At 32.4% G+C, this 25,050-nt stretch overlaps 2 protein-coding genes across 20 annotated transcripts in view; both read left to right on the forward strand.

Moving 5' to 3' along the window:
- Task6 (TWIK-related acid-sensitive K[+] channel 6) overlaps window positions 1-7,567 on the forward strand; it is a 90,715-nt gene extending 83,148 nt beyond the window's left edge. For both annotated transcript variants that reach the window (XM_011051546.2, XM_011051547.2), the window contains exon 7: window positions 217-7,567. In XM_011051546.2, coding sequence (XP_011049848.1) covers window positions 217-531 — 315 coding nt within the window. In that variant the 3' untranslated portion in view covers window positions 532-7,567. The remainder of the gene's footprint in view (window positions 1-216) is intronic.
- A 5,839-nt stretch (window positions 7,568-13,406) lies between these two features.
- Window positions 13,407-25,050, forward strand: part of LOC105143375 (uncharacterized) — a 72,882-nt gene continuing 61,238 nt past the window's right edge. For 4 of the 18 annotated variants that reach the window (XM_087404646.1, XM_087404648.1, XM_087404644.1 and 1 more), the window contains exons 1-4: window positions 13,415-14,165; window positions 15,067-15,234; window positions 15,715-16,057; window positions 16,173-16,353. In XM_087404646.1, coding sequence (XP_087260772.1) covers window positions 14,034-14,165; window positions 15,067-15,234; window positions 15,715-16,057; window positions 16,173-16,353 — 824 coding nt within the window. In that variant the 5' untranslated portion in view covers window positions 13,415-14,033. Of the gene's footprint in view, window positions 14,166-15,066; window positions 15,235-15,714; window positions 16,058-16,172; window positions 16,354-19,271; window positions 24,927-25,050 lie in introns of those variants that run through there. The other 14 variants (XM_087404656.1, XM_087404653.1, XM_087404655.1 and 11 more) reach the window with 9 other exon arrangements.

The following is a 25,050-nucleotide window of genomic DNA, read 5'->3' on the forward strand; positions in this document are numbered from 1 at the left end:
TAAGATTCGTCCATCCATCATTTTGCCGAATATTTAGTATCAACTGTCCAATTGTCATTTCTTTCTTCATAAAATTTTTTACGGTTTGTATTATAAAAATTCCGCTTAATTGTAAGCCTAACAAGCCTAAAATAGCATTGTCAAGTGGATTTTGTTATTTCCATTACAATGAATATTCGTAAGAATTAATCGACCATTTTCATACTCCTTCTTTAGGCAGCCCAGGGCGCGGTACGTCTCGAGGGCGATGTGATAACGGCAAACGGCTCGATACTGTCCGGCCAAATTGGCAATCACGGAAACGCAATGTCGTTGGACGACGAAGCGTCGGTGTGTAGCTGCCGCTGCAGCGGTTTCCAGAGGAAGCGGCGGAGACCACGTTTCACAGTGCGCCGCTCGCCGGGCAAGATCTCACACTTGCTGCCAATGCAACAGCTGTCGGCGTTGAGCGTGCGGGGCGACCCGCGGACGTCGCAGAATTCTTCGATGCTACCGTTACCGCCACTGTATCAGCACCGTGCCAGCATTTGACGTCGTTGTTCTGCCGCGAGGAGCGTGATACTCCTCGACGAGCAGCACTATTGCGAGCAGCCGCGACGGGTATCCGTCTGAGGGGAGCGTGTGCCTCTGCCTGGCAGCTGGCGACTTCAACGAATTTCAATCGTCGTCGAGACGCTATTATCACCGCCACGAGTTCTCTTTTTCTCGCGTTCTCTCTCTTTCTATTTCTCTCTCTCTCTTTCTCTCCTTTCTCTCTCTCTCTCTCCCTCTCTCTCTCTCTCTTTCTTTCTTGCTCTCTCTCTCTCCCTTTTTCGCGGTCCACTCTCGTCGAGTGAGAGTAAGATTTCGCATATAGATAGTCAAGAGATTGGAATTGGTTAGAAATTGAATCGATGGAACTGTTTAATTAGGATCGTGACACCGGAGTGACGACGGCGCCGGATGCTTCTCCTCAACGAAAATGTTTTGTCGTTTCGCGAACCCGCGCGATACGTATAATTCTTCCATTCCGTCATCATTCGAGTTTAATTCATGTTCACGTAACCGAGAATATTAGGATACTCGATGTACGATGAATGAATTTCTGATGCATCTGTGCGTCGAATGAGGAATGAGAATTCGACGAATGAGGAAGCGAAAATTTTAGCGCTCGAGATGTCAAGACGAGCTTTCCGTTCTGACGTTCTAGATAAATGGCTGTGTCGTTCGTTGGTATCATTAAGAGTGTGACATACGATGAGATTCTGTACGTGTGATAAGTCTATATAGCAATGTAGATTATTTTTAATCTATAGCTAACGATAAGTTATCTTTGATCTTTTGTAATCAAAATTATTTATATTTTCTTTGCGAAAAAATATTGCATGTGTAAGAATATTTGCTTGAACAATATTCTAGCGAAAATAAAGATCGGAATGTAAATTAAGAATGTAAGAAGACTCTTCCTTTATATTCAGCTTACACTTCGATTTTTATTTTTGACAGAGATATAAAAATAAGTACAGGCCTTCATATTTCTTTTTACATTTACATTTTTCTTTACTGATAAAATTGAAATTAATCTTTTCTTAAAATAAAAATTCAATCACATTCCGTGAATCTCAAGTGTATATATATTATATATATATATATATATATATATATATATGTATATGTGTGTGTTGTGTATCTATATACATATACATATATAATATATATATATATATGTGTGCGTGCGTGGTGCGTGCGTGCGTATGTGTGTGAGTATACACACTTATATTATGCCCGCATTTTTCGAATATCAGATACGACTTGGAATACCGAATAGTATAATGCTTGTGCCCGCTTTCTGATATTCTCATATTTATTCTCATATTTATTTTTTATAAATAGAATGAGAAATGTGGAATCACATTGTAGGTGCAATTACGCAGTGAACTGACCTTGAAAAGACGCGCATGTACAAAAAACTGTGGGGATAATGTATCTTGCGATCGAGAGATACTCTGTGAAGACACGAAAAATATTCACATGGGAAAGACGAAAGGGAGCGAATGCAAAGGAGTACGAATGTCGGTGATCGAAATCGCGAACGAGTGCGAGCATGTCTGGGAATATAGTATGTGTGTAAAAATGTAAGAATACATGAAAGAAAAAAATACGAATGTTATATATACGTTCAAGTTCTCATGGGAGAGAGAGAAAAATATTACAGAAATACAAATACACACCAAAAAAAAAAAAGAGATATACACAGACCGACACGACTTTTTTCATTAAGAAGACATTTTACAATTTGTATATAATATAAAGTATGGAAAGAAAGAAAACTACGCGCGACTTTAGGTATACGACACACACGAGACGTTCCGATCTTATGGAGATATATAATGTGTATAATACATACTTGTAAGATACGTCACAATTATTATCAAGCGAGTTCGCGAGTACGTGATATAAATATATATATATATATATATATATATATATATATATGTATATATATATTATATCTTAAAAATTTCGACTTTTCATCTATTATTATTTAAATACAGATCGAGATTGTCGAGGTGGCCACGGCCACATAGATATTTGTAGAGTTCAGTAGATTGCCGTAGGTTTCCTGGAAAACACAAATGGGCGCTCGGCCGGCGACACGATTACGAAGAGAGAAACACGTGTGCGTATAAGAAAAAAAAATTTTACGCGAATTCGCTCCCCCGAATTTGATCGTTTACAGTTTATCTACGAAGAGTCAATCCATCGAAACACGAAACAAGTACGTACTCCCGGTAGATGCGTTATCATATTATAGGATGAACACGAGCGGAACAATTCTCTTGCCTTTTATCGAGAAGTAGAATCTACTCGGATATTTTTAAGACGTATACTGGATTGCACATGTGCAAGTAGCCATACGTAGGAGACGTTTCTTTATCCAATCAAATGGTCTATACAAGAAAAACACCGACTAGTATGGCAGTTTTCTCGTGGAAATATCTTGTTATTTAAATCGTACATTCATGAGGCACGTTTCCATTACGCTACACAATCAGAATTTTCTAAATACTTTTGAATTATATATCGATAATTCAAGATACTGTTCATCGTGACCAAATGTAATTTATAATGCTATACATATGACTATTTCAGATTAATGAAAGGCTGCAGTGCGTGATTTTATCCGTAGTTTCATAATTTCTAAATAATGTACGTATACACGTTAGAGTATTATTTGGAACTTAAAGTTAATAATAGAAAAAAAATTTGTTCTATGAGAGCAAATACAATTATGATAAAACAGCCGTACTTGTCGACCGTTTATCAGTTATGCCATTTCACTTATGAATATCTTACTCTACGAAAAAAAAAAGAAGATAAGAACTGCTAGAACTTATTCCCGTTCATTACCTTTAATTACGGCCAATTAAATCTGTAATATAGGTAGTAACAAAAAAAAAAAGTAATGCGATCGCGTAGATCGTACAAGATTTTTATGAGATAAGGCGAGTAAACAAGACAAACTTAACGAAAATAAACTAAGTGAACGCGTAATTAGCCATGCATCTTATATTAATCAATAATTGATGTAACGTTCATTTTATTTGCATCCTACTTGACGCATCATTTCAACTCGTTTGAGCTAAATAACAGTAATGATCACGAATCTTTTCAAAACATGTAGGTATTTTACTGTTTCAAACGATCGACGTTATCCCTCTATTTGTTCTTAAACTCCGTAGTCCTTATTATCTAATTCATTATTGAATTTTATTAAAGTCTTCACGTAACATAAATAAAATTTTGAATAATCGGATATACTATAATTTTTTTAATTCTCAGGTGAACGTCATAGCGTCTTAAGATAATACAAGGATTATATACACTTTCATATAATATTTTGTATTGATTGTAACATTCTATAAAAAAAAAGTAATTGAGCTTATAATATCCAGGCTATAGAATTAGCTGGAGAAAAAGACAATTTCTCGTTTGCTTTCGATCTCAAATTATTAAATAGTATTAAAAGACGTAAAACTATTATCATCAGGATGCAAAATATAACTTAATTTAAGGATAAAAATAATACATGAGAGATTTCATTTGTAACATTCTATAATCATTGGATTGATCTAATACCTCTTGATTAATACAACATTATTTCCCTCGAGATGTTTGAGAATTGTCAAAAGTTTGACGTCTAAAAAAATATCATTTCGCTGCTAAGAACATTTCCTACAAAACGGCTATCCATTTAAACGTTTCATCAAATAGCAAACGTTGAATGGAATGTGTTCACACCGATTTAGCTAAAATGTAGAATGAAATGATGTATTGTTTAATGTGAAAGCAACGTTCGAAAGGAAAAATAATATACAAAAATCTAAGTAACGTCACTGTAATTATACCGCAGTGCCATAATTTCCTGACGTATGTTTAAATTGCCATTACTTGTATTATTTTGATAAAAAAAAGTATGAAAATGATAATAAAATATATTTGAACATTAACCAATTTTATTTTACGTAAAAGAATTTTGTTATAGTATCTCTCTTAAACGCCGATGAATAATTAATAATAGTACAGAGTAACATGGCGAATAGTTCACGAACTTATAAAATAATGCATCTACATGCAACTTCCCTATTTTTGTGAAGAGTTTAGTCTTGATTAACACGTCGTATTGTAAGTGATGAAGTCAGAATATAATTTCACGTATTATTATAATATAAATGGCCATAAAACTGAATATGAAGTTTCTATTGATAATAATTGTAAATTGTAAAAGCGTGGCGCTATTACGTCACGGAAGAATTTTTATTAATTGTATATATATATATGTATATATATATATATGTGTGTGTGTGTATATATATATATATATGTATATATATATATATATATATATATATATATATATGATATTGTAATATATAAAGCATTTCTGTCTAAGTCTTGGGACGCTTTGCTTCGCATCTAATTTGACAATCTTCAGCACACCATTTAATGATGATTATCCGAAATATTTAGAATTATTGAGTGTTTCGCCAGGATTATTCGTTTATGGTGTCCATCTATAGTACAATTCTTAGAAAAATAAAAAAGCTGCATTTTATCATTGATGTTTCAAACGGCGCACATCCACGAGTAGAATCGAATGGTAGCGTGGAATGTTGTCGAAGTAGATCGAAGCATACGTGACACTTCTTACGTACAAGAAAACTGTACGATATAGAGTGAGACATACGCTTCGTTGAGATTGCTGTAGGATTACGTTCACTTCCAAGCCTTTCCCACTTGATGTTTTGTCGTTCAGCTACCTAAACGCGTCCCACCGATTCGACGTATCAGCGCGAGATGTGTACCTAGTATGCTACAATTATCAACGATTTTACGACCAACGCTAGCTTAGTTAATCCCGACGGATTGATGATATAAGATCATTTTTTTCAGACTATAGTCTAGTTAATTAGAACCCGAGTAGCGTAATTCATTGGCGATATATTGATTAAACATTGGCATGCATTGGAAACATTGCGCCAATAAATTGTACTACCAGGAAACGTAATAAGACGATATCTAAGAACTTCTTGCATATTGTACGTCTTTCGCACGACCAATGTTTCTAATTTCAAAGATACAGCAGCATGTTGCTGCTTCGCGTAATCGTGATAAGACTATTTGCACGCGAGAACATGCGATTGAGACATAGAAGACTTTCATTCTCGATAAATGCAAGAACGTTTAAGTCTAATGTACAATGCCTTTTGCCTTTTATATTGTTTCTTCGTTTTCTTTCGTCCGAGATAAAAACTGATGAACTTCGGAAAAGACAAGAAACACGTAATAAGAAATACGATTATCGATAAAGCATGAAGAGGGAAAAAGGCAGAAATAAAAAGCAAGTAAAACGTTAACCGAAGGCCACATTGTAGATTCGGCTTTAGTTTAGATATGACGTTTATTTGAGCGGTATTCTATTAGGTAGACTATAGTCTTTAGCTTAGAAATTGGTTTGAACATTTTTTTTTCGAAATGATACATCAGCGGCCTTCCAAATTCTAGGATATCCGAAATTAAAAGAACGTGCCTCATGTGAAGCGCTAATAAAATTATGAAAAAAAAAAAGAAAGGATAGCGTTACCGATATATCAAATAATCATTTCATTGATTTAAAATGTATTCGAAATAATTTATTATACTTGCAACGTAATACACGTAGATTTAATTGACGATGTACTTGTATGTACATACTTCGAGTCAACCACCACTCGAGCCTTTGGCACGTTCTTTTAATTCGAATCTCCGGAAAATTCAGAGAGGAACAACACTACAGGCAAGTGCCAGATGCAAATCCATACGTGCTCTGCGCACATGTACACGCAAATGTACACACGCGGCACATTCAGCGGAACGTATTCGCGGATTTGAAAAAAAAGATTTAAACCTCGTGCATTTTTAACTTTGTATTTAAGTAGGTGATAGGCACGAGGGAGAGTCTGCTATTAATGTTACCTTACACAAATATAAACAATAATACTTGTAATAGCTGTAAATTTACATTTATGAAGTACCCGAAGAAGATACGGAATTAAAAACGAAAAAAAAAAAAATTTTAAAATTCACGCAATTTTTGCTATTATTGTTATAGCGTAAAATGTAAGAACATAGTTACGAATTTGACAAACGAATTAATCGATTAATTAATTAACTACAAGCATCGAAGTAATGCAATTTTGTCGTGGTCTTAATCGATTTAATGATTGCGCGGTTTCGAAATCGCAGAAAGAAAAAAAAAGGAATAAAAGTTTGTAAAATATATATACGAATGTTGTACCTTCAAAATTTGTAAAAACTCCACCTTCTATTATTCTACTTATCTCAACTTTATTGGCTGTATTTTCCGATAATAATACAACTTAAAACGATTTTGTCGTATCAAAGATTGTGTCTAAACGAATTTCGTTTGAATGGCTTATTCAACAAGTAGGATAATTGATTGGCCACATTTCTTCCAAGAAAAAAAAGACACTTCCGAGGGATAAAATGTATCATTTCGGCGCTAGAAAGAAAATGAAAAGAGATGGTTAACCACATTTTGACAGAAAGCAATTGATTTTCAATGTCTTGGATATTATATGAAAATTATTGTTTACGATATTAATAGCAATATTGTGTGTGTAAGACGCAGAACAAGATTTGCACAATGTTCCTTGACTCAACATGATTAACAATTTCGATGAAAAAAAAAAACCGTAGAAAAGGTGACTAACATATCTCTTGTTTCCATGTATTATACATAATAGTGTACCCTTCAAGGACCTTCGGAAAGCCACTCATGATCGAGATTAACAATTGACGTTCAAAAGTTTCAAGGAGAGTACGAACAAGTGGGCGAAAATATTATAATTCAAGATAAGACGCGAGGGAGTGATCGGAATCGATTCTCAAATCCCCTGCCTGCACACACCGCCATGTGTAACGACATTTAAGTGGATCGTAATTTGTAAATTATTATGGACTTCCTATTATATGCTGGTATATAATGATACATGTGCTCTGCCACAATAAAGCAGTTTTTTATCTATTTTACTGCAGTATTTTCTTCCCCCGTATACAAACAACAAATTTTATCTGTCACAATGACAATAACAAAATTGTGCATTGATTCCACATTAGAAATTTACAACATACATTAAAATTACTGAATTTAAGAAATAAATATTATAACATTTGTCTAATTAATAAAGAAAAAAATAATAGTTTATGTGTAATTATATGTGCATTGTTCCTAAAAACAATATTTATATAAATTTATGCAAATTATTTAATATTTATAAAAGTTTATACAAGATGTCTTACAGGAAATTCCAGAACCTAGTTAGTTATATCATTTTTACGCACATAGGAAATAGAAAAAATAAAATATCTTTTAATAGAAGATATTTAAAAGTTTTTATTTATATAAAAAAAAAGATGAAAATATTTTTTCTCATTTAATAAATGTTTATAAAAATACCACAGTTGCCGAATCTTAACGATGATATATAAGTAGCTTTTCATACAAGAGATACTGAAGTTATAAAATTATATGAGTGTTTTATATTCGGATAATAACGTCATTACTTGCTTATTTTAATGATAAAGTTATTGTATAATAATATATATATTTATCACTTTTAATGTTAGGTAACAAGACTCACAATCAGTAAAGCATACGGTGAGAATTAATTTAATCTTGGTAGGAAGCAATTTAATATTCAAAATCGTTAGCAATTGAAATAATTCGTTGTCGAAAATTTAAGAAAACTTCATCTAACGTCTCTTTTGAAATGCTATTTACTGCTTTTCTCACAGCTGTTTTCAATTGTTCTATTGTTGAAGGATTTTCGGTACAGCAATTGTTTTCAAGGTATTTCCACAAGAAAAAAATCGCACGAATTCAAATCTTGAGATTGTGAAGGCCACTTTATGCTGTCATGATCATCAGGATATGCCAAACCTATTACTCGGTCCTCATAAACATTGTTGAGACTGTTAAAAACTGTACGATGTGGCATTATTCCATTTTGCACAAAGTAGAAATGTTCGACTAAATGGTTTTTCCTAGCACACGGAAGAACTTTGTTTCTAATAGTTGCTGGTAACTTGTTCTAGTAATAGGTGAGTCGAAGAATTCTACACATATTTCTTTAACTGAAATGGCTGCCCATACAATCATCTTAAGAAGAAGTGTTGCTTCAGCAACTTCGGAATCTTCTTCTTGATCCAACTCATGTTCAACTTCGCGAAACCAATAATTTTGTTTTTTAACGCATCCATCCAGCCAGAAATGTGCTTCATCGCAAAAAATAATTCGTTCTTCATTAAATTCTTCAGCATTATAGAACTTCTTCATTCTATTGCAAAAAATTTTACGATGTATTCTAGCACGTTGTTCTAACAACTCACCGATTATTACTTTATAGGGATGAATGCTATGAATGCTTTATAGGGATGATTCCGAATGCTTGAGCAGCTTTTTCAATGGAGGCATTCAGATTTTCATGAAAATAATGTTCAATCTGGTCAATTTTGTCTTCTACCGTGTAAAAAGGAAGTAAATACCAACAGATTTTTCCTTCAAAGACATTTTTTACTTTCCACTCCTCAAATGTAGCATATTTTATAAAGATATCAATTACTCTGTAAAAAGAAAAAGGAGGTAAAATTATTTTAATACATAAAAATTGATCGAAAATCTCAAATATGTATAACAATTAGGATTACCATTCATATATTTTTTTAGAAGCATACTCTTTTTGAGAGATTGTAAAACAGCGTTTCTTATCCCAGACAGCACACAATATTTATAAAATATTTTATAAATATTTATAAGACTTATTTTAAATATTTTGTAAATATTTTTAAATATGTAGTCTCAGATCATTTATTATAAATATTATGAAATATTGTAAATGCTATAGTAAATACTATGAAAATATTTAAGACATAATCCAATCATATTCTGTGCTGTCTGAGTATATTATAATATATATACATAATATACAGAAACGAGATGGTAATCGTAGTAATAGCCACAAGATACATTATGAGAATTATAAAAAAAATCGAGTTCCAACTTTTTTAAAGTCTCATTCTTAAATTTAGTCTCTTTAAATTTGGTACGAAATTCTTCATAAGCAATATGTTTGATATCTAAAGAAGCAGTCAATGAGATAAATTTTTTGTTTCACTGTAAAAGAGGGATTAACTGACGCAATAAACTTTCTTTTTCGTTCTAAGAAGTTCATTACGAGTGTATTTCGTGTTTCACGTAGCTTCTTCTTCTGGCCAATTTTTCCCAATTTCTCTTGCAGAAATCCAAGTATCACGCTTCCAGAAAACTCACTGGACTGAGAAAGACACCCAGTCTTTAAAACTTTCACAAAGATAAAACGAAATTCACGAAACTGTCTGGTTTCAGGTATACGACTGTCAATAATAAGATCAACAATAGAGCTCCAATCCGTGTATATGCGTATGTGTCTCTTCCCCTCCCACACACACATACAGACACACATAAACACATACATATACACACATACACATACACATACACATACATACACATCTATTTTCCATATATCTACACACATATAGACCAGTCAGAAATAGTTCGAAAAGACGTCGTTATGATGGAAAAGTTGTCGATTCGAAATTTGCATCGAAATTTCAACATTTTCGAGTGATAAAAAATTACATATGTAGAGAGTGCAATGATAGATTGATGAGACATTTTTAATATTTTTGATATAAATATGTAATACGTAATCTTATATTTTGAATATTTTCATTCGAATCGACATTTTTTTAAATTTCATTTCGACAATTGCAACATCGCTCTAATCATAAAAGCTTTCTCAAAATTTTTCAGAATTTATAAATAATTTTATAACTTTTTAAAAAATTGTGGAATTTTTTTATACGAATCGGAACATTTTTTACAACTGTCGGTAAAGTCTACATCTTTTCTTCTAATAATTCTTATTTTATTGTTCTATTCCTGAATAACATTTGCTGAATTACATTACTTTTATTTGTACTTCTTAGTTTATTTAATAATCTCAATACGTCACTTTTGTATTGAGAAATTTTAAGGAATAATGTCTCTTACCATAAATGAGCATGAAATCAAGGAAAAATATCATCGACTCTATCAAAGTCTAGCTAGACTAATTTTAGCTCGAATCGATATCGAAACGATCTCGATTTTTAAATTAATGAAATTTAAATGTGGTCTATCATACAAGTCCAATATCATTTGGAAGTATAAAAATACTACTAGTGTCACTGCTACTACAGTAATATTACTATTGATACATAATAGTGTCAATGCTGAGCCAGAATTGTTACTACTGTAGTAGTATATGACGTAACATAGAATTTTTTATATTACTTCCAGTAATTATAATATTTGATATAAAAAATTTATTAGAGTAAAAAATACACACATACACACACACACACACATATCATTTAGAGCAATTAGTATTATTTCAGTTAATAAAAATAATATTTTTCAGTATTATTAAAAACAAGTTATTGTCATAAGTATCATCACATTTGTACATTACTACTATATTTAACATTAATTTTTTTTATGTGTCCGCCTCTTTCACAACATCTTTGAACAGATATATTACAACTATACATCCAGTTATAGAAATGAAGCATGAGTGGAGGTTCGGATTCGGATGGGCGATCGCACATCATGGGTACATTATAAAATTAGTTCTCGAATTCATAAAATAAATTTTTTTTTAATTATAATTTTGTCGTGTATTCTCTGAAATATGATGCTAATCAATAATACTTATTTTTACAATAAAATTTCAATGAAACTTTAATGAAATTTTCTCCACCACTATTACGCTATTAATGACACTACTTGTCGAATTTACTTATTGCATTAGTGACACTAAGTAATAGATTTGTATGCTGACTAGATCAATTCAAGATTTTATTTCCAACTCGAAAATTAATCGAAATTGGAACCAAAAATCCGTCGAAATCAATAGAAACCTTTCGACTTTTATTTTCGACATCGAAACAATGTTTTTTCGAGAAATTATTTCTGACTGGGCATGTATAGAAATAAAATATTTAATTTATTTAAATTTTTTTTATACATACATGTATGTGTACTAAAAATTTTCACTTTTATTTTGAATAGTATACGATATTATATACATAATAATATTCTAAGTTTTTAATTTTCAATTTTTTAAATTAAATGTTACAAAAATCATATTTCTTATATTTTGTACAAATATGTTATATAATAATAATAATAATAATATAATAATAATGATAATAGATGAAATATATAAAGTAAAAGCATTTCTAATGCAAAATCGTTTTTCTTCAAGCATCAATAAAAATAAAGCGCAATCAATGCAGCAGCGTATGTAGGGAAGGACGCAAGAGGTCATTGATATCTTTTGCGTCAGAGTAAAGCTGGTTTCACAATGGATTAAGCTTAAGCGACAGATTTTTGTATCAATTGAACGCTGGGCAGTTTATCGACGATGATATCTTTTTTAAATGATGATTAACTTCAGTACTATTTATAAATAATTCGTGTTAGAAAAAAATCAATTGAAATCCAATTTTGATATGACGAATCTTTTTAAAATCTTTAAAATGGTATCTCACTATATATAAAGTCAAAATTCTTCCAGTCTTGAAAAAGAATGGTAGAATTTCAATTTTTAAGAGTGAGATTTACTCCTTATATTCTTCAAAGAGTGTAGAGAGATCGTTACGTGTGAAGATACTTTAGACCGTAACGATACAAAGGGAGGTGACACTTATGGAATCCTTTCTCTTGCGATTCTTTTTACTCATATTAAAAAAAAAAAATGTTATAGGCAAAGGATTTCTTTCTATAAAAAATATTGAAAATAAGAAATATTCTTTTTAAAATTTTTAGAATGAATTTCACGCTGGGCTGCGGGTTCAGATTCCCACCCGAGTGTCATTCAAATTAATGTTATTTTATCCTTGGTGTTTACCGAATATATTAAACAAGGATAACATGATTCCTGAAAAGCAGATATCGTCTCTGAAGAGTGAAATCTCATTCTTAAAATTTCAAAATTGAGCCACTATTTTTCAAGACTTGCACAATTTTTACTCTTTAGGGTGAGATTCCAATCTAAAACAAATTTAGAAAGTAAAAGATATAAGAAAATATATTTTTTACGACTTTTAGATTTATATAATATGATATTTGTTTGTGCGTGTTTCTTGATCTTTTTACGAACACAGATAAATCAACTGCTTTTCTATTAAAATACGGCGCTTGCACCAATCTTATTTCGGCTTATTTCTAAGATTGTGTTTCGAAAGCACGCTATTAGCGTTATTACTTCATTCTATTTTTATTTTACGTCAGAATGATGCAAGATAGAGACTGCGCTTCGTTGCACGCACAATACGCATGAGGTATACGCATTTTATTCTTGTAATTTACAGAGTGTTAAATAAGGCTAACATGATACATCATGTGCATTGTGCGTGCAACGGAACGTAGCCAGAATGACATAATAGCATTGATAAAGCGCTCCTTGAATCTCGAACGTAGCCTATGTTTTTGTAATTTAAAGTTAAATTACAGAGTAGCAATTCACCATTTACGTAAAAAAATGCTATTATATACACACGAGTGCTTAAATAAATGCTATTCTATTCACAATACATAATTTATTATGCATCGCGCAGTAGAGACAAAGAGTAGTATGTACGAATCAATGAATGGATATCAACATTTTCTCTACCGGTCTCTTTGTTGTTTGCTGATAGCCGTTATATGGTTTGATCATGCGTCGTTGAGCATCTAACTAAAGTGGGAGTAATTGAGCATGAAAACTTCATAGCGTGCACCCGAGCGACCTTTTCTCAGTCACCTGCTCGATCAATCAATCACGTCGTGAATTTATACGGAGCCAAGAATTTTTCTCGGGGAAACAATTTACGCAATAATTTGAGTTAATTGTGATGTAAAAAAGTAATTTTGCCAGTTTCGTACGTATTGTTTGAATTGTGATTCGAATTTCAGTTTCGTCTCGATTTCGACAACTGAAGCGAGCAGTAAGAAAAAAAGAAGGGAGGAGATAATCTTCTGATTTTCGGGATTGGAAATTTCGAGAGAGAAATGAGATCGTTGTCCCGCATCGATTCATGAATCGCATTTCAAGGAAAGAACCTTCTCGGCGCTGGAGACTGTCGTGTGTAAAGGCGGTTGGCTTTGGTCAAGCTGATCGATACGCGAAGTGCGAACGCGGCCGTCGAGTCGCCACGGAAACTACCGAAGCGCGTCGACGGTTGCCGAAACGCGCCGAGGAAGGCCGAAGCGAGGCGGACGCGGCCGAAGTGTGGTTGAGAAGCGACGCATAGTGAACGACGCGCGGGGGCCCCTCTCAGCTCTCTGTACGGATTCGCAGCGAACGGCGTACGCTTTTAACGGGCGCGGCTTTGCGTGTTTCGAAGCTGGCGTTTCACGCGGTAAAATGTCCTCCCTCGACTATTTGGACCTGTGCCGGTTGTGTCTCGTGAAGGACCGCGTCTCCGTGCCGATTTTCGAGGGCGAGGGCGACGTGCGGCAGATTTTCCTCAAGATCACCGCCTGTTTGCCGGTCAAGGTAAGAAGCTAACTACGCCATTCGGCCCAACTGTGACGATCCGCCATCTTGCCGAGTCTTTGCGGACGGATCACAGATCGACCTCCACGATGGAGATCTCAATCTCATCGTTCCTTGGGCGTATTTCCATTGACGAGGAACAGTCGCTCTGTGATCCGTCGAGATGGCACGCTATATGACGTTACATATTACGCGGGCGTGCGAATCCCGTCTCGTCGCTCGTCGTCTTTGTGATATCGCTAATTACTCGGTGGACTTTTGCCGCGCTTTTTACCTCGCACGGACGCCGTTTGATAAGAATACGGTCTCCGTTCCGCTTGCGTACCGACGCCGACGAAGTCGATATCTGTCCTCGCGAGAAACGCGGCCATTGGGAATGTTTAATTGCGCGTATCATGAAATCTATTAATTCTCAAGCCGTTTTCGACATCTTGCCGCCGACATTACCTACGCGAAACGCGTGACGGCGACGCTTGCTCGACTAGCTCGACCTCCCATGGATCGATATTCCCTCATTTTATTTGATAATTTTTAGTTCTTCCCCTCGATTCGAGCTGCAATCTAGCTTAAGTACGGACAGAAAACACGGAGTAAATGCTACGCGTACATTGGCCATTACTTTCGCGTTGATCGCCTACAGTTTAATGGCGTCTCTTGTGTTTGTTGCTTCCGAGAGGCAATTTCCAGAAAACAATTTTATTGAAATCTACGTCAATATACATCCATTATAATATTTATAGTATTCATTATATTAATGAATTGAATTAATTTAAGTTTTAACAAACTTGAGATGTAATAACTTCGTAATTTTAATGTATTGAAATATAATTTTGATACAAACTGAAATATTACAGTGTATACGAGATGTGATGTCTCATGAATTTTCTTTTTATGATTATAGGTGAACAGGGAAGACAAATTACCTAAGAAGATATGCGATGATTGTGTGTATAAAGTAGAGTTATGTTATCAATTTTGGCATACGACAGCAAATGCTGAGAAACAGTTGCTCCAATGGCTAGGCGAAGTGAATATGGAAGACAAACAGGGTTATAATGTTCTCAATCCGGTAATTACTGTTTCATATAATTTATTTGTTATTTAATTTTTTTTGACAAACTTACGAAAAATTTTATGCACACCTTGTACAATACTGCACAATCTTGAAAATTTAGAGAGCCTTTAAAAATAATATAAATCTATAGAGTATCATTTGTTTGATTCTTCTTTTGTCTATGTTTATCATAACTCCTTAGCGATGATGATAGCTAGTAATATTTTGCATATTGTATAATTGTAAGTTTGTTTTGTTACTTTATATTTTATATTTTTATATATTTTATATTATAACCTTTCCGATATGCATTACTAATTGAAAAATTTTATAAAGATATTACATGAGATATAATGGTTAGATAATTAAAAAGATAAGTTGGATTATTTTAATTAGAAAACTAAATATTAATATAAATATTAATATAAATTAGGTTTAATTTATTGAAACTTTTATTTCTTAATAAATACAAAACTTATGTCTGTTTCATTTTAGAACGGACTAAAGTCAGATCAGAACAATGAGAACAGGTTAGATGGTACTGTGATGCAACAAGTAAGCGAACATCAGAACAATATGAATATGAGTATGATGGACAACATGAGCCTCAGTATGCCCATGATGATGTCAAGTAATACCCAGCAACAAATAACTTCAGTTCCTATGGACAACAGTGGTAGCTCTGTACAAAATGTTCAACCAGTAGCTGGACCAAGTACGCAAACGACACATGACCAAATCACACAGAATCAAACAGACGCGCCTACGCAACAGGAAGAAGAAGACGAGAGCAGTGATGAAGATGAAAACTCGGACGATGAATGTGATGGAGACGAAGGTATACATATTTGTCCTCATTCATTATATCTTGTAGTACATGTATTTAATTACTAGGCAAATAACAAAAAAGTTTAGAAAAATAGGAAGGAAAAAAAATCTTAAATTCTGTTTAGGCCTACCTATAAAAGAAGAAAGTGAAGAAGATCCTAATAATAGAACTATTGAGCCTACAACATTTGTCAACGTTTCTTTGGCGTGTGATGAAGCAGGACCTTCAGGACTTCAACAACAGAAAATTACAGATATGCCGGAGATAGTAATACCACAAACATCAGATGTGGATCCGAAAACTGGGTGAGTTTTCTGTTTTATTTTATTGTTTAAGGGTCAAAGGTGCCATTTGTTGTGGTAAACATATACAATCATACATAAACATTTTGCGTTGGTTTTATTTACTCATTATTTTTATCAATTTTATTTAAGTTTGAATGAATTCGTAATTATCAAATCAACGATATGTATAAATAGAATAAATTTAACAATAATGAACGTATTGAACGATAATGAATTATTATAGAAAAGTAGTTTCAGTAACTTAAAATAGAAGTTATCAATAGTATTGAAGTATATTTATTTCTATAAAAAAAAAATCAATATCTAATGTGCGTATATTGTGCTCTGTTTTAAACTGTCTTTAATTATGCATCATGCTCTTTCTTTAAAAAATTTGTTAATAAGTTTTGAAAGAATTATTGAGTCTGTAAGATAGAAATGAAAATGCAAGATAGACAATAACTACATCTGTAGCTTTAATTCTTATGAATGTAAGATCCAGGTAAACACAAGGTAAGTTTGAACACACCCCACAACCATCTTTGGCCCTAGGTGTTTAGCAATTTAAATATAACAATTTAAATTTTCTATATATTATAACATTTACGTTAATTTTAAATGATTTTGTATGTTATTTAAGAAAATATGTATTACGCGATGAAATTTAGAATACAAATTGCTAAGCACCTTGTTAGTTTTACATGTGGTAGCATGTACATAAAGTGCATTTCGATAAAACACGATCTTGATATTAATTTTGTAATAATGTTTTTTATATATTATCGAACTTGATATTACTTTTATACTTTAATCGAAATGGACTTTGTTAGACATTATTTATATATGTGCAAAAAAATGGATAAAGGGATTTCTCTGGATTATCCAGGTAAATTATATAACAAAAAAATTAATTTCTCATCTAGCAAAAGTGATGCCTGAGAGAAACCAGCCTGATCTCTTTGTCCACTCATGAATCAAATGTTTACATGTTGTCGATATTAATATTCCCACGCTTACGTGATGGCACTAAATGCCGCACATGACCGATATTCGGCCGATCCAAAAAAATCACAGACGATAGATATTTTTTTAATGCAACGTATATCTACTATTTCTGATTTATGATCTTCGTGCTTTCCGACGCCTGCGCTTTACGATATTGCCAGGACATTATTACTCTATTGTTACGACTAATCTTAAGAGTTACTTTTAATCTACATAAAAAAATACGTGTTTTACGAGATCGTTTATAAATTTTACATATGATTCGTCAGACGATAAAATTGTTGCGTAATAGTGTATTTTAACCGAGAAAATAAATCGGTTAAGAATGGTTAAGAATTTGGATGTTGAAGAAGATGAAGGATTGTATTTCTTCCGATTCGAAGATTTCTGCGAAACAAAAGAAAGAATCGTCCGTAAGCGACTGCTGAATCAAGAGGATTTTTGTAAACACAAAGGCGAGTATCATCTTTTCTACATTCTATTTTATTTATAGGCCATCTCTTATATGCAAATAAAATAATGCGAATTTGTATCAATAATACTAATATACGAATTTGTATTATCTGTGACAAGTTTATGATGCCATTTTGGTATCGAATGAAGATTCTCTTATTCTCTTATAAATATCCCGACGCGATTATGAGTTATTTATGCACATTGCTTGAATTGCGCGTATTATTTCGCGCTTTCATAAGTGCAAAAAAATATATCGCGAGGGATAATTCTTTTTAACAAATGATAAACCAGGCTTGCATTATAATGGCGCCGGTTTCGCGTTTGAAATATGTGAAAATTTTGTTAATTATCGCGCCTTGAATTGGCTGCAATATTTGATATTTCGCAATATTCTATATCATTTTATATTATAAATTTTTATAACGCTTTTGTGGACGGAGAAAATTGTATTGTTCAATTTTGAGTATAGTGAGCATCTAATATATGAAGGATTGATACATAGCACTTTTTGTGCTTTTACTATGTCAAACTTTTATAGATTCAGTCACTCATCTCTCAGTATTGAATAATACGTTTGATCTTCTTTTTCGTCTATCATATTTATTGCAATTCTTAATTACGTTTTTATCTTATTCGGTATATTAGTGATATGTTAAAATAACATGTTACGATGTGTTGGACACGAGTATACATGTGAAAAATCGCTTCGTTTTACGGTGTGCAAATAAGAAGAAGATGCCATATCGTAATGGAATGCTTATAAAAGGTGAGATTTTTTTATACCTGATTTAATTTGCGTTTTAACATGTTCTATTTCAAATCATTAGTGAGTCTTTTGAGTAAAAATTTGCTTTTCTCAAACTCTTTTTGCCAAATTTTATGGCTTGATCTTTATTTTTCCCTTCTGCTATATCGTTAGGGAATATCTAATATATATATATACATTTAATGTATATATATTTTTAATTATAATTAATTATTAATGGACACGATATGATGAGACTCTACAAAATCATTTCATGTCGCGCGCGTAATTAATAAGTCATTTTTATCATGTAATATTTATCTAATATTATTTAAATACTATCATATAAGCCTTATGAATTCGGAAAGCTTGATCAGTATTCATGTAGTGGATGATGAAACTTCCAATGCTGTTTGACTTGACGACAATCGCGACGACTTTCTCGATTCGCACATGCGCTCTTGTAACACATTATTATTATTATTGTTATTATTGCTGCGTTTCGAGAGGGATGCCAGCAATGCCCAAGCACCTTGCACCGGCCACCTTGCAGCACTCACATAAGCATAAATCTATCTTTTTTTTCTATCTTTCTCTTCCTCTCTTTCTCTCATCACCGCCTGTATGCAAGATATATTTGTAATGATCACAAAAAACAGAATCAAAAGACGAAAGTTGTGTGTGCTCACGGGTCGTTCTCCGTTGCAATGTTCTTGGGTTTTGTCAATTTCAGGGAAGGAGGCGAGACCTTCGGTGGATTATCAGGGATGCTGCGTCAAATTCTCTCGCCCTCACCCGAGATCGGGGAGGCCGGTATGTCCGTCAATTGTAATCTCCTACAGACCAACTCGATATTTTCGAACCAATCGTCGATGCTCTCGTCGACGTTGCTTCCCCCGCATTTTCAATCCGTGTGTCCGGACCAGTCTCTGCTTGATCAGGTGCAAATCTTTACTGAGTCTTATCCGTGTCCTACGTGCGGGCTGGAGTTCCGAAGTACCCTTAAGCTAAACTACCACATGCGAACAAGTCACGCCGCGCGTCCGGAATTCGAGCATGGTATCGAGAATCAGCCGCGGTACTCGTGCGCAATCTGCTCGCGGACCTTCGTTGCTTTAAATCACCTGAGGATGCACGAAGTTACACATTCTACGCCCATGCCCACATGCGCGTCAACCTCCGCCAATCTCGCTACATCACCCGGTGGCAACATGGAAAAAACATTCGCCTGCGATCTCTGCCAGGCCAGCTTTCGATATCGCACACTACTGGAACGTCATCGAAGGATGCACCAAGAGATCGGCCAAGAGAAACCCTATTCCTGCCCAAGATGCTTGATGCGCTTCGAAACGCGCAATTTGTATAATCACCACGCGAAAACCCACAGACCGTTGCCGGCGAGTAATGAAAATCGGATAGTCGCGGGTACGAATGCGGTGTCGTCGCCTGTCGATCAGGTGATAACCGGCAATCTCGGTGTTGTCGGTGGCGGTGCCGGCGGCGGTGGAAGTGGTGGACCTGTAATTCCCGTCAAGCCCCTACCTTCTTATCCTTGCGACTCATGTTCCAAGCAGTTTGCGACTGCCGAATCGTTGACCACGCATAAGGCGGTGCACAGATCGCGACCGCTAGTCTGCGACGTATGCGGCAAGGGCTTCACGCATCGCAAGTATTACGTGGTGCACCAGCGCATTCACACCGGCGAGAGGCCGTATCTTTGTGCCATGTGCGGCAAATCATTCACGCAAGCGTCGACGCTCACCGTGCATCGCCGTTATCATACGGGAGAGCGTCCGTATACCTGTACGCTATGCGGAAAGGGATTTGTTACGCGAACGATTATGCTTAATCACATGAAGAAACATTAAGCTAACGATCAAATTCAAAATGTAATTGATATTCAAAAATCTTATTTGTGATCTCAGAATCCATATTTCAACACTCTAAAAAAAAAAAAAAAATAAATAAAAATATTGAGAAATTTAAATCAACTTTGATCGAATTGAAAGAAAGCAATTCAATAATTTAAATGGAAAAAAAATCTGCAAAAGATTAAAATGACATTTTTTTAATTATTGAAACAAATTTAATAGCTAGTGTGTATAATTTTTTTTAAAAACAAATATTTTATTGGAAATAAAATTCTATAAAAGTAAAATATTTTTAATTGGACGTAATCTCATATGAAAATTGTATAGTGTGTTGATATCTAACAAGTGCCTAAAATTACTCAAGTTACTCGCAATATAGTAAGTCGATATAATATGGTAAACGTTACGAATTAAAATGTATAAATTAATTTCTTTTTATGAACTGTCTACATAATAATATATAATTCCGTATAGTTTCGGATAAAATATATTTAATAATCAAATCACAAAATCACGATAAAAGTACGCGAACAATTATATGCTATAATCATAAATGTTGTCATCACTGTGATATTGTTTGTATATTATACAAAATATTTAGAATAATGAATATTCTTAAACGCGGAACTTTCTATCTTTTTAAATGAACATTGATATGGCATAATTTAGTTTCTAATAAGAGAAATTAGTACCTGTGCAATAATATAAAGTGCCTAAAAGTTCGATCTTCTAAATTATTTAATTTTTTAATCGTGAAGTAAATTGAAGTTTCAAAAACAATTTAATAATTAATAATTATTTTTATGCTTCTTGCATTAATATTACATTTTTAATTATGTTAATGAAATTGTTGACCGATTGTTCTATATAATATGATAACTAATTTCAACTGAATTCAGGTGCCTTTAATTAATATGGGATGAAAGACAGGGTAGAACGTGTTATATGAATTACGTAAATGTGACATGTAAGTATGAAGACGCTTAAATATCTAGATATAGTCCTAGAAGTTACGTGCAATTCGAAGGTAGATCTGCAGATAGAATAAATGATTGTGTTTAATGATTTTTCGCAGAGATTTTCGACTTTAGTGTTACATAAATGTATTTTTTTTCTATTAATATAACATTAGACAGCATTTTTGCAAACGTACGTCATACGTGCATCTCTGTGTACATATTGCTGATTAGTCAAAAATTGACAATATCTTTTGCGAAAATCGTGTTATCATATTTATGCTAATATTAATCTAACGATGATATATATATTGCAGAATTTTTCAAATAATGAGATTGATTTTATTTTGTTTTAAATATACAAAATGTATTCTTGCAAGATACATAATATTTATTTATTTATTTATATTTGCTCAACTACATACATATAATTTATATCAATTATATTTAAATACGTAAAAAGACAAAGTGCATTTTTTTAAATTGTAATTAAATTTATGTTTTATTTACGAGATTTTCGATAACAAAAAATTCTACATCACAAGCTCTTGTTTTTTCAGCAGTCTTAAATTGTAACTTGGAAACGGAAAGATACATAAAGAAAATTCTAGCAAAATATTCAAAATATAAGTATTTTTCAATAAAATAATATTAGCAATTAGAATAGATTTGTAAAAACGCCTTGTATATTCCAGTAATCGATAATTATATATACAAGATGAATCACTAAGACCGGCCACCTGAATAAGGGGTATAACTCAGTTTTGGAGATAGGAAAAAATGTTTTAAACGAGAGTGGAACGGTTCAAGAGAGACGTGCTTTGATGTTTTCTTCTAGGTAGAGGTGTCAAAAAGATTTGAAAGTCACCTCCATTTTTTAAAATTCTATTTTTTTTACAATATTCTGAAGAGATTCCTCTAATTATTCTGCATATAAAAATATTAAGGTAGAGAAAAAATCCAATATAATAGTAAACGAGATATTTTATACTTTATCGATATACATATTGTGACATAAAATGTTAAATGACTGATTATTAATTTTTTAATAATCGTACCTTAATACTTTTATGAACAAAATAATGACATAAATCAAGGAAAATACATAGTTGCTAAAAAAAAAAATTTTGCATGCAAAATGGATAATTTTTTAAATAAACAGCTATGTATTTTCTTTTCATCAATTGATTCATCTTATTATTCTGTTTATAAAAGTATTAAAGTACGATTATCAAAAAATTTAATAGTTTACGAATTATTTAACATTTTATGTCACAATATGTGTCAAAATATCTCGTAAACTTGTTTTTTTGATATCTTTACCTTAATACTTTTATATGCAGAATAATTAGAGAAATCATATTACTTAAAAAAATTATACAATTCCATTAAAAAAAAATTGAGGTAATATCTTCATATCTTTTTGACGCTTCCACCTAGAAGAAAAACAACATAACCAAAATACCCCCTTGAAATCGTTCCATTTTCATCTAAAACATTTTTCCTATTTCCAAAACTATGGGTGTTATTCGGATGATCGATTTTAAATGACCCACCCTGTATATATCTGGAATTGAATTCAACCGAGAAACAAAATATGGCAGTTGTTAAAATAAATATATATTTTATTTTATTTCAAAATAAAAGAAGAGTTTTTTCGATACATTTTTCAAGTATGTTTAATTAGAATGTTAATTAGTATGTTTTATTAAAAAATATTTATGCTCAATATAATTTTTGAAAGAATTCTCTTTATTTATTCTCTGATTTTTGACGTTACAATTTAATGTAGTTGTAATGTAAGCAGAAGAAATGTGACTTTTCTAAATAAATGTTTTAATAAATAAAATTTAAGAAACACGTACATTTGTGGTACTAAAATTTATATTGAAACATACTGAAGCGAATTAACATTAATTCGAAAAACATTAACTTCAATAAGTTAAAGAACTATTAACTATAAGTAATTACTTTGTTCTTTTTACACTTGTGAATTTTTTTAAGCAAATGAATACAGTTGATAAAAAGTACAAAATGTTGATGAAAAGTATCTGCATCATCATTTCTCTAGTGATCGATTGCTTGAACTTAATCAAATTTTCACTGTCTGATTATTCGCTGTCATTGTTCAAGCGAACAATCTTTCAATATCAGTCTGTAATTTAGATTTTAGAAATGTGGATAAAAAATATTAACATCCAAATAACTATAATTAATGGACATAATTTTCTGTAATGTGCAAATATTACATGAACAGTTTTTAAAGCTGCTTTCGCGATATGAACAATATCTTAATTTTCTATAATACATTTATCAAAATGTTCATATAATTTTGCATATAAGACATTAATTACAATTACCTAGTTGATTCTTTACTCCTTTATATATATTTAAGAAAAGAAAACGAAACTCTTTTTAACATTTATATAATAGTACGTAATAATTTTTTATTATATAATATTAAATTAATAAATTATAGTAATAAAACTGTGTGCAGAGAAAAATGTACATTTATACGAGTATGTTATACAGGGTATTTCTATTATAGGATATTTTTTCGATCTTGAGATAGTTCAGATTATTGAGTCAAACATTAAAGGGAGTTTCGAGCTATATTTCCAATCGAACCTTGAATTGAATTTAGAGAGTATCGGGAGCATTGCGAGCATTTCAGCGATCTATATAATGGTTTTAATTGTATGTTTTATGTAGTCAAATATGCATACAAGACATACGAAGTTCGATTCAAAGCTCGCTTCTAATTTCAGTTTCAAGTTTGGCTTGAAATTTCACTTAAAGCTCTGCTTAAAGTTCAGTTCGAAGCTTCGCTTAAGGTTTGGCTCGATAATATGGACGCATTTTTTAGGTATTAAAAGCTCAATTAAAAAATATAAATTATTTACATCGGATATAAATAATTGAAAATCAAATTTTAATCAATTAATCCTTGGAACAAATGGGTGTACCAAATAATATTAATTCTTGGAACAAATGAATGTGGTATCAGATAATATTACTTATTTTATATTAATAAATATAATAAAAACTAATTAATACTAATTTTCAATTTGAAAATTATTTATCTGCAAGTATATTTGACATTAAAGATTACGAAAGTTTGACAAATTTTACTTTTTCTATGAGAGGAAATTAAGTAATTCAAAATTTTTTGGAAAATCTATAATTAAATTTATGACTCGTATGATAGTAATACAACATTCTGTATATATTATAAGCAAGAATAGTGAGATTATGCACTTAAAAGAAAAGAAAATATGGTATGATTGTTAATATAATTAGCATTGTTAAGACGGCCGCATTTTATTAACAAACACAATACAAACACAATATTAGTATTAAGAAAGCATAGAATATAAATGGTATTTTGTAGTTGCGAATTGTATGCTACAAGGACATGTAAGCAAGATTGCAAGTACAAGTAGTACAGAAGACGACAGTGTTCGTTCGCGAATAATCATTGTTTAAGCGTATAATAAGATATTGATGAGAGAAAATAAAAGGCAGATGGCTACGTAATAAAGAGAATACTGGAAATCACAAGTGGGGCGCTTTATTGACTACCCAACTTCCATACAATCGAGCGAGTGTTCAGCTGATCATCCCTGTACATATCTCGCGTATCACGTAAGGCCTGGTTAAGGCAACGAAAGAGGCAGCAAGGAAC

The sequence above is a fragment of the Acromyrmex echinatior genome, chromosome 3 (genome assembly GCF_024713525.1).
Source record: "Acromyrmex echinatior isolate Ae372 chromosome 3, ASM2471352v2, whole genome shotgun sequence".
Classification (NCBI taxonomy): Eukaryota; Metazoa; Arthropoda; class Insecta; order Hymenoptera; family Formicidae; genus Acromyrmex; species Acromyrmex echinatior.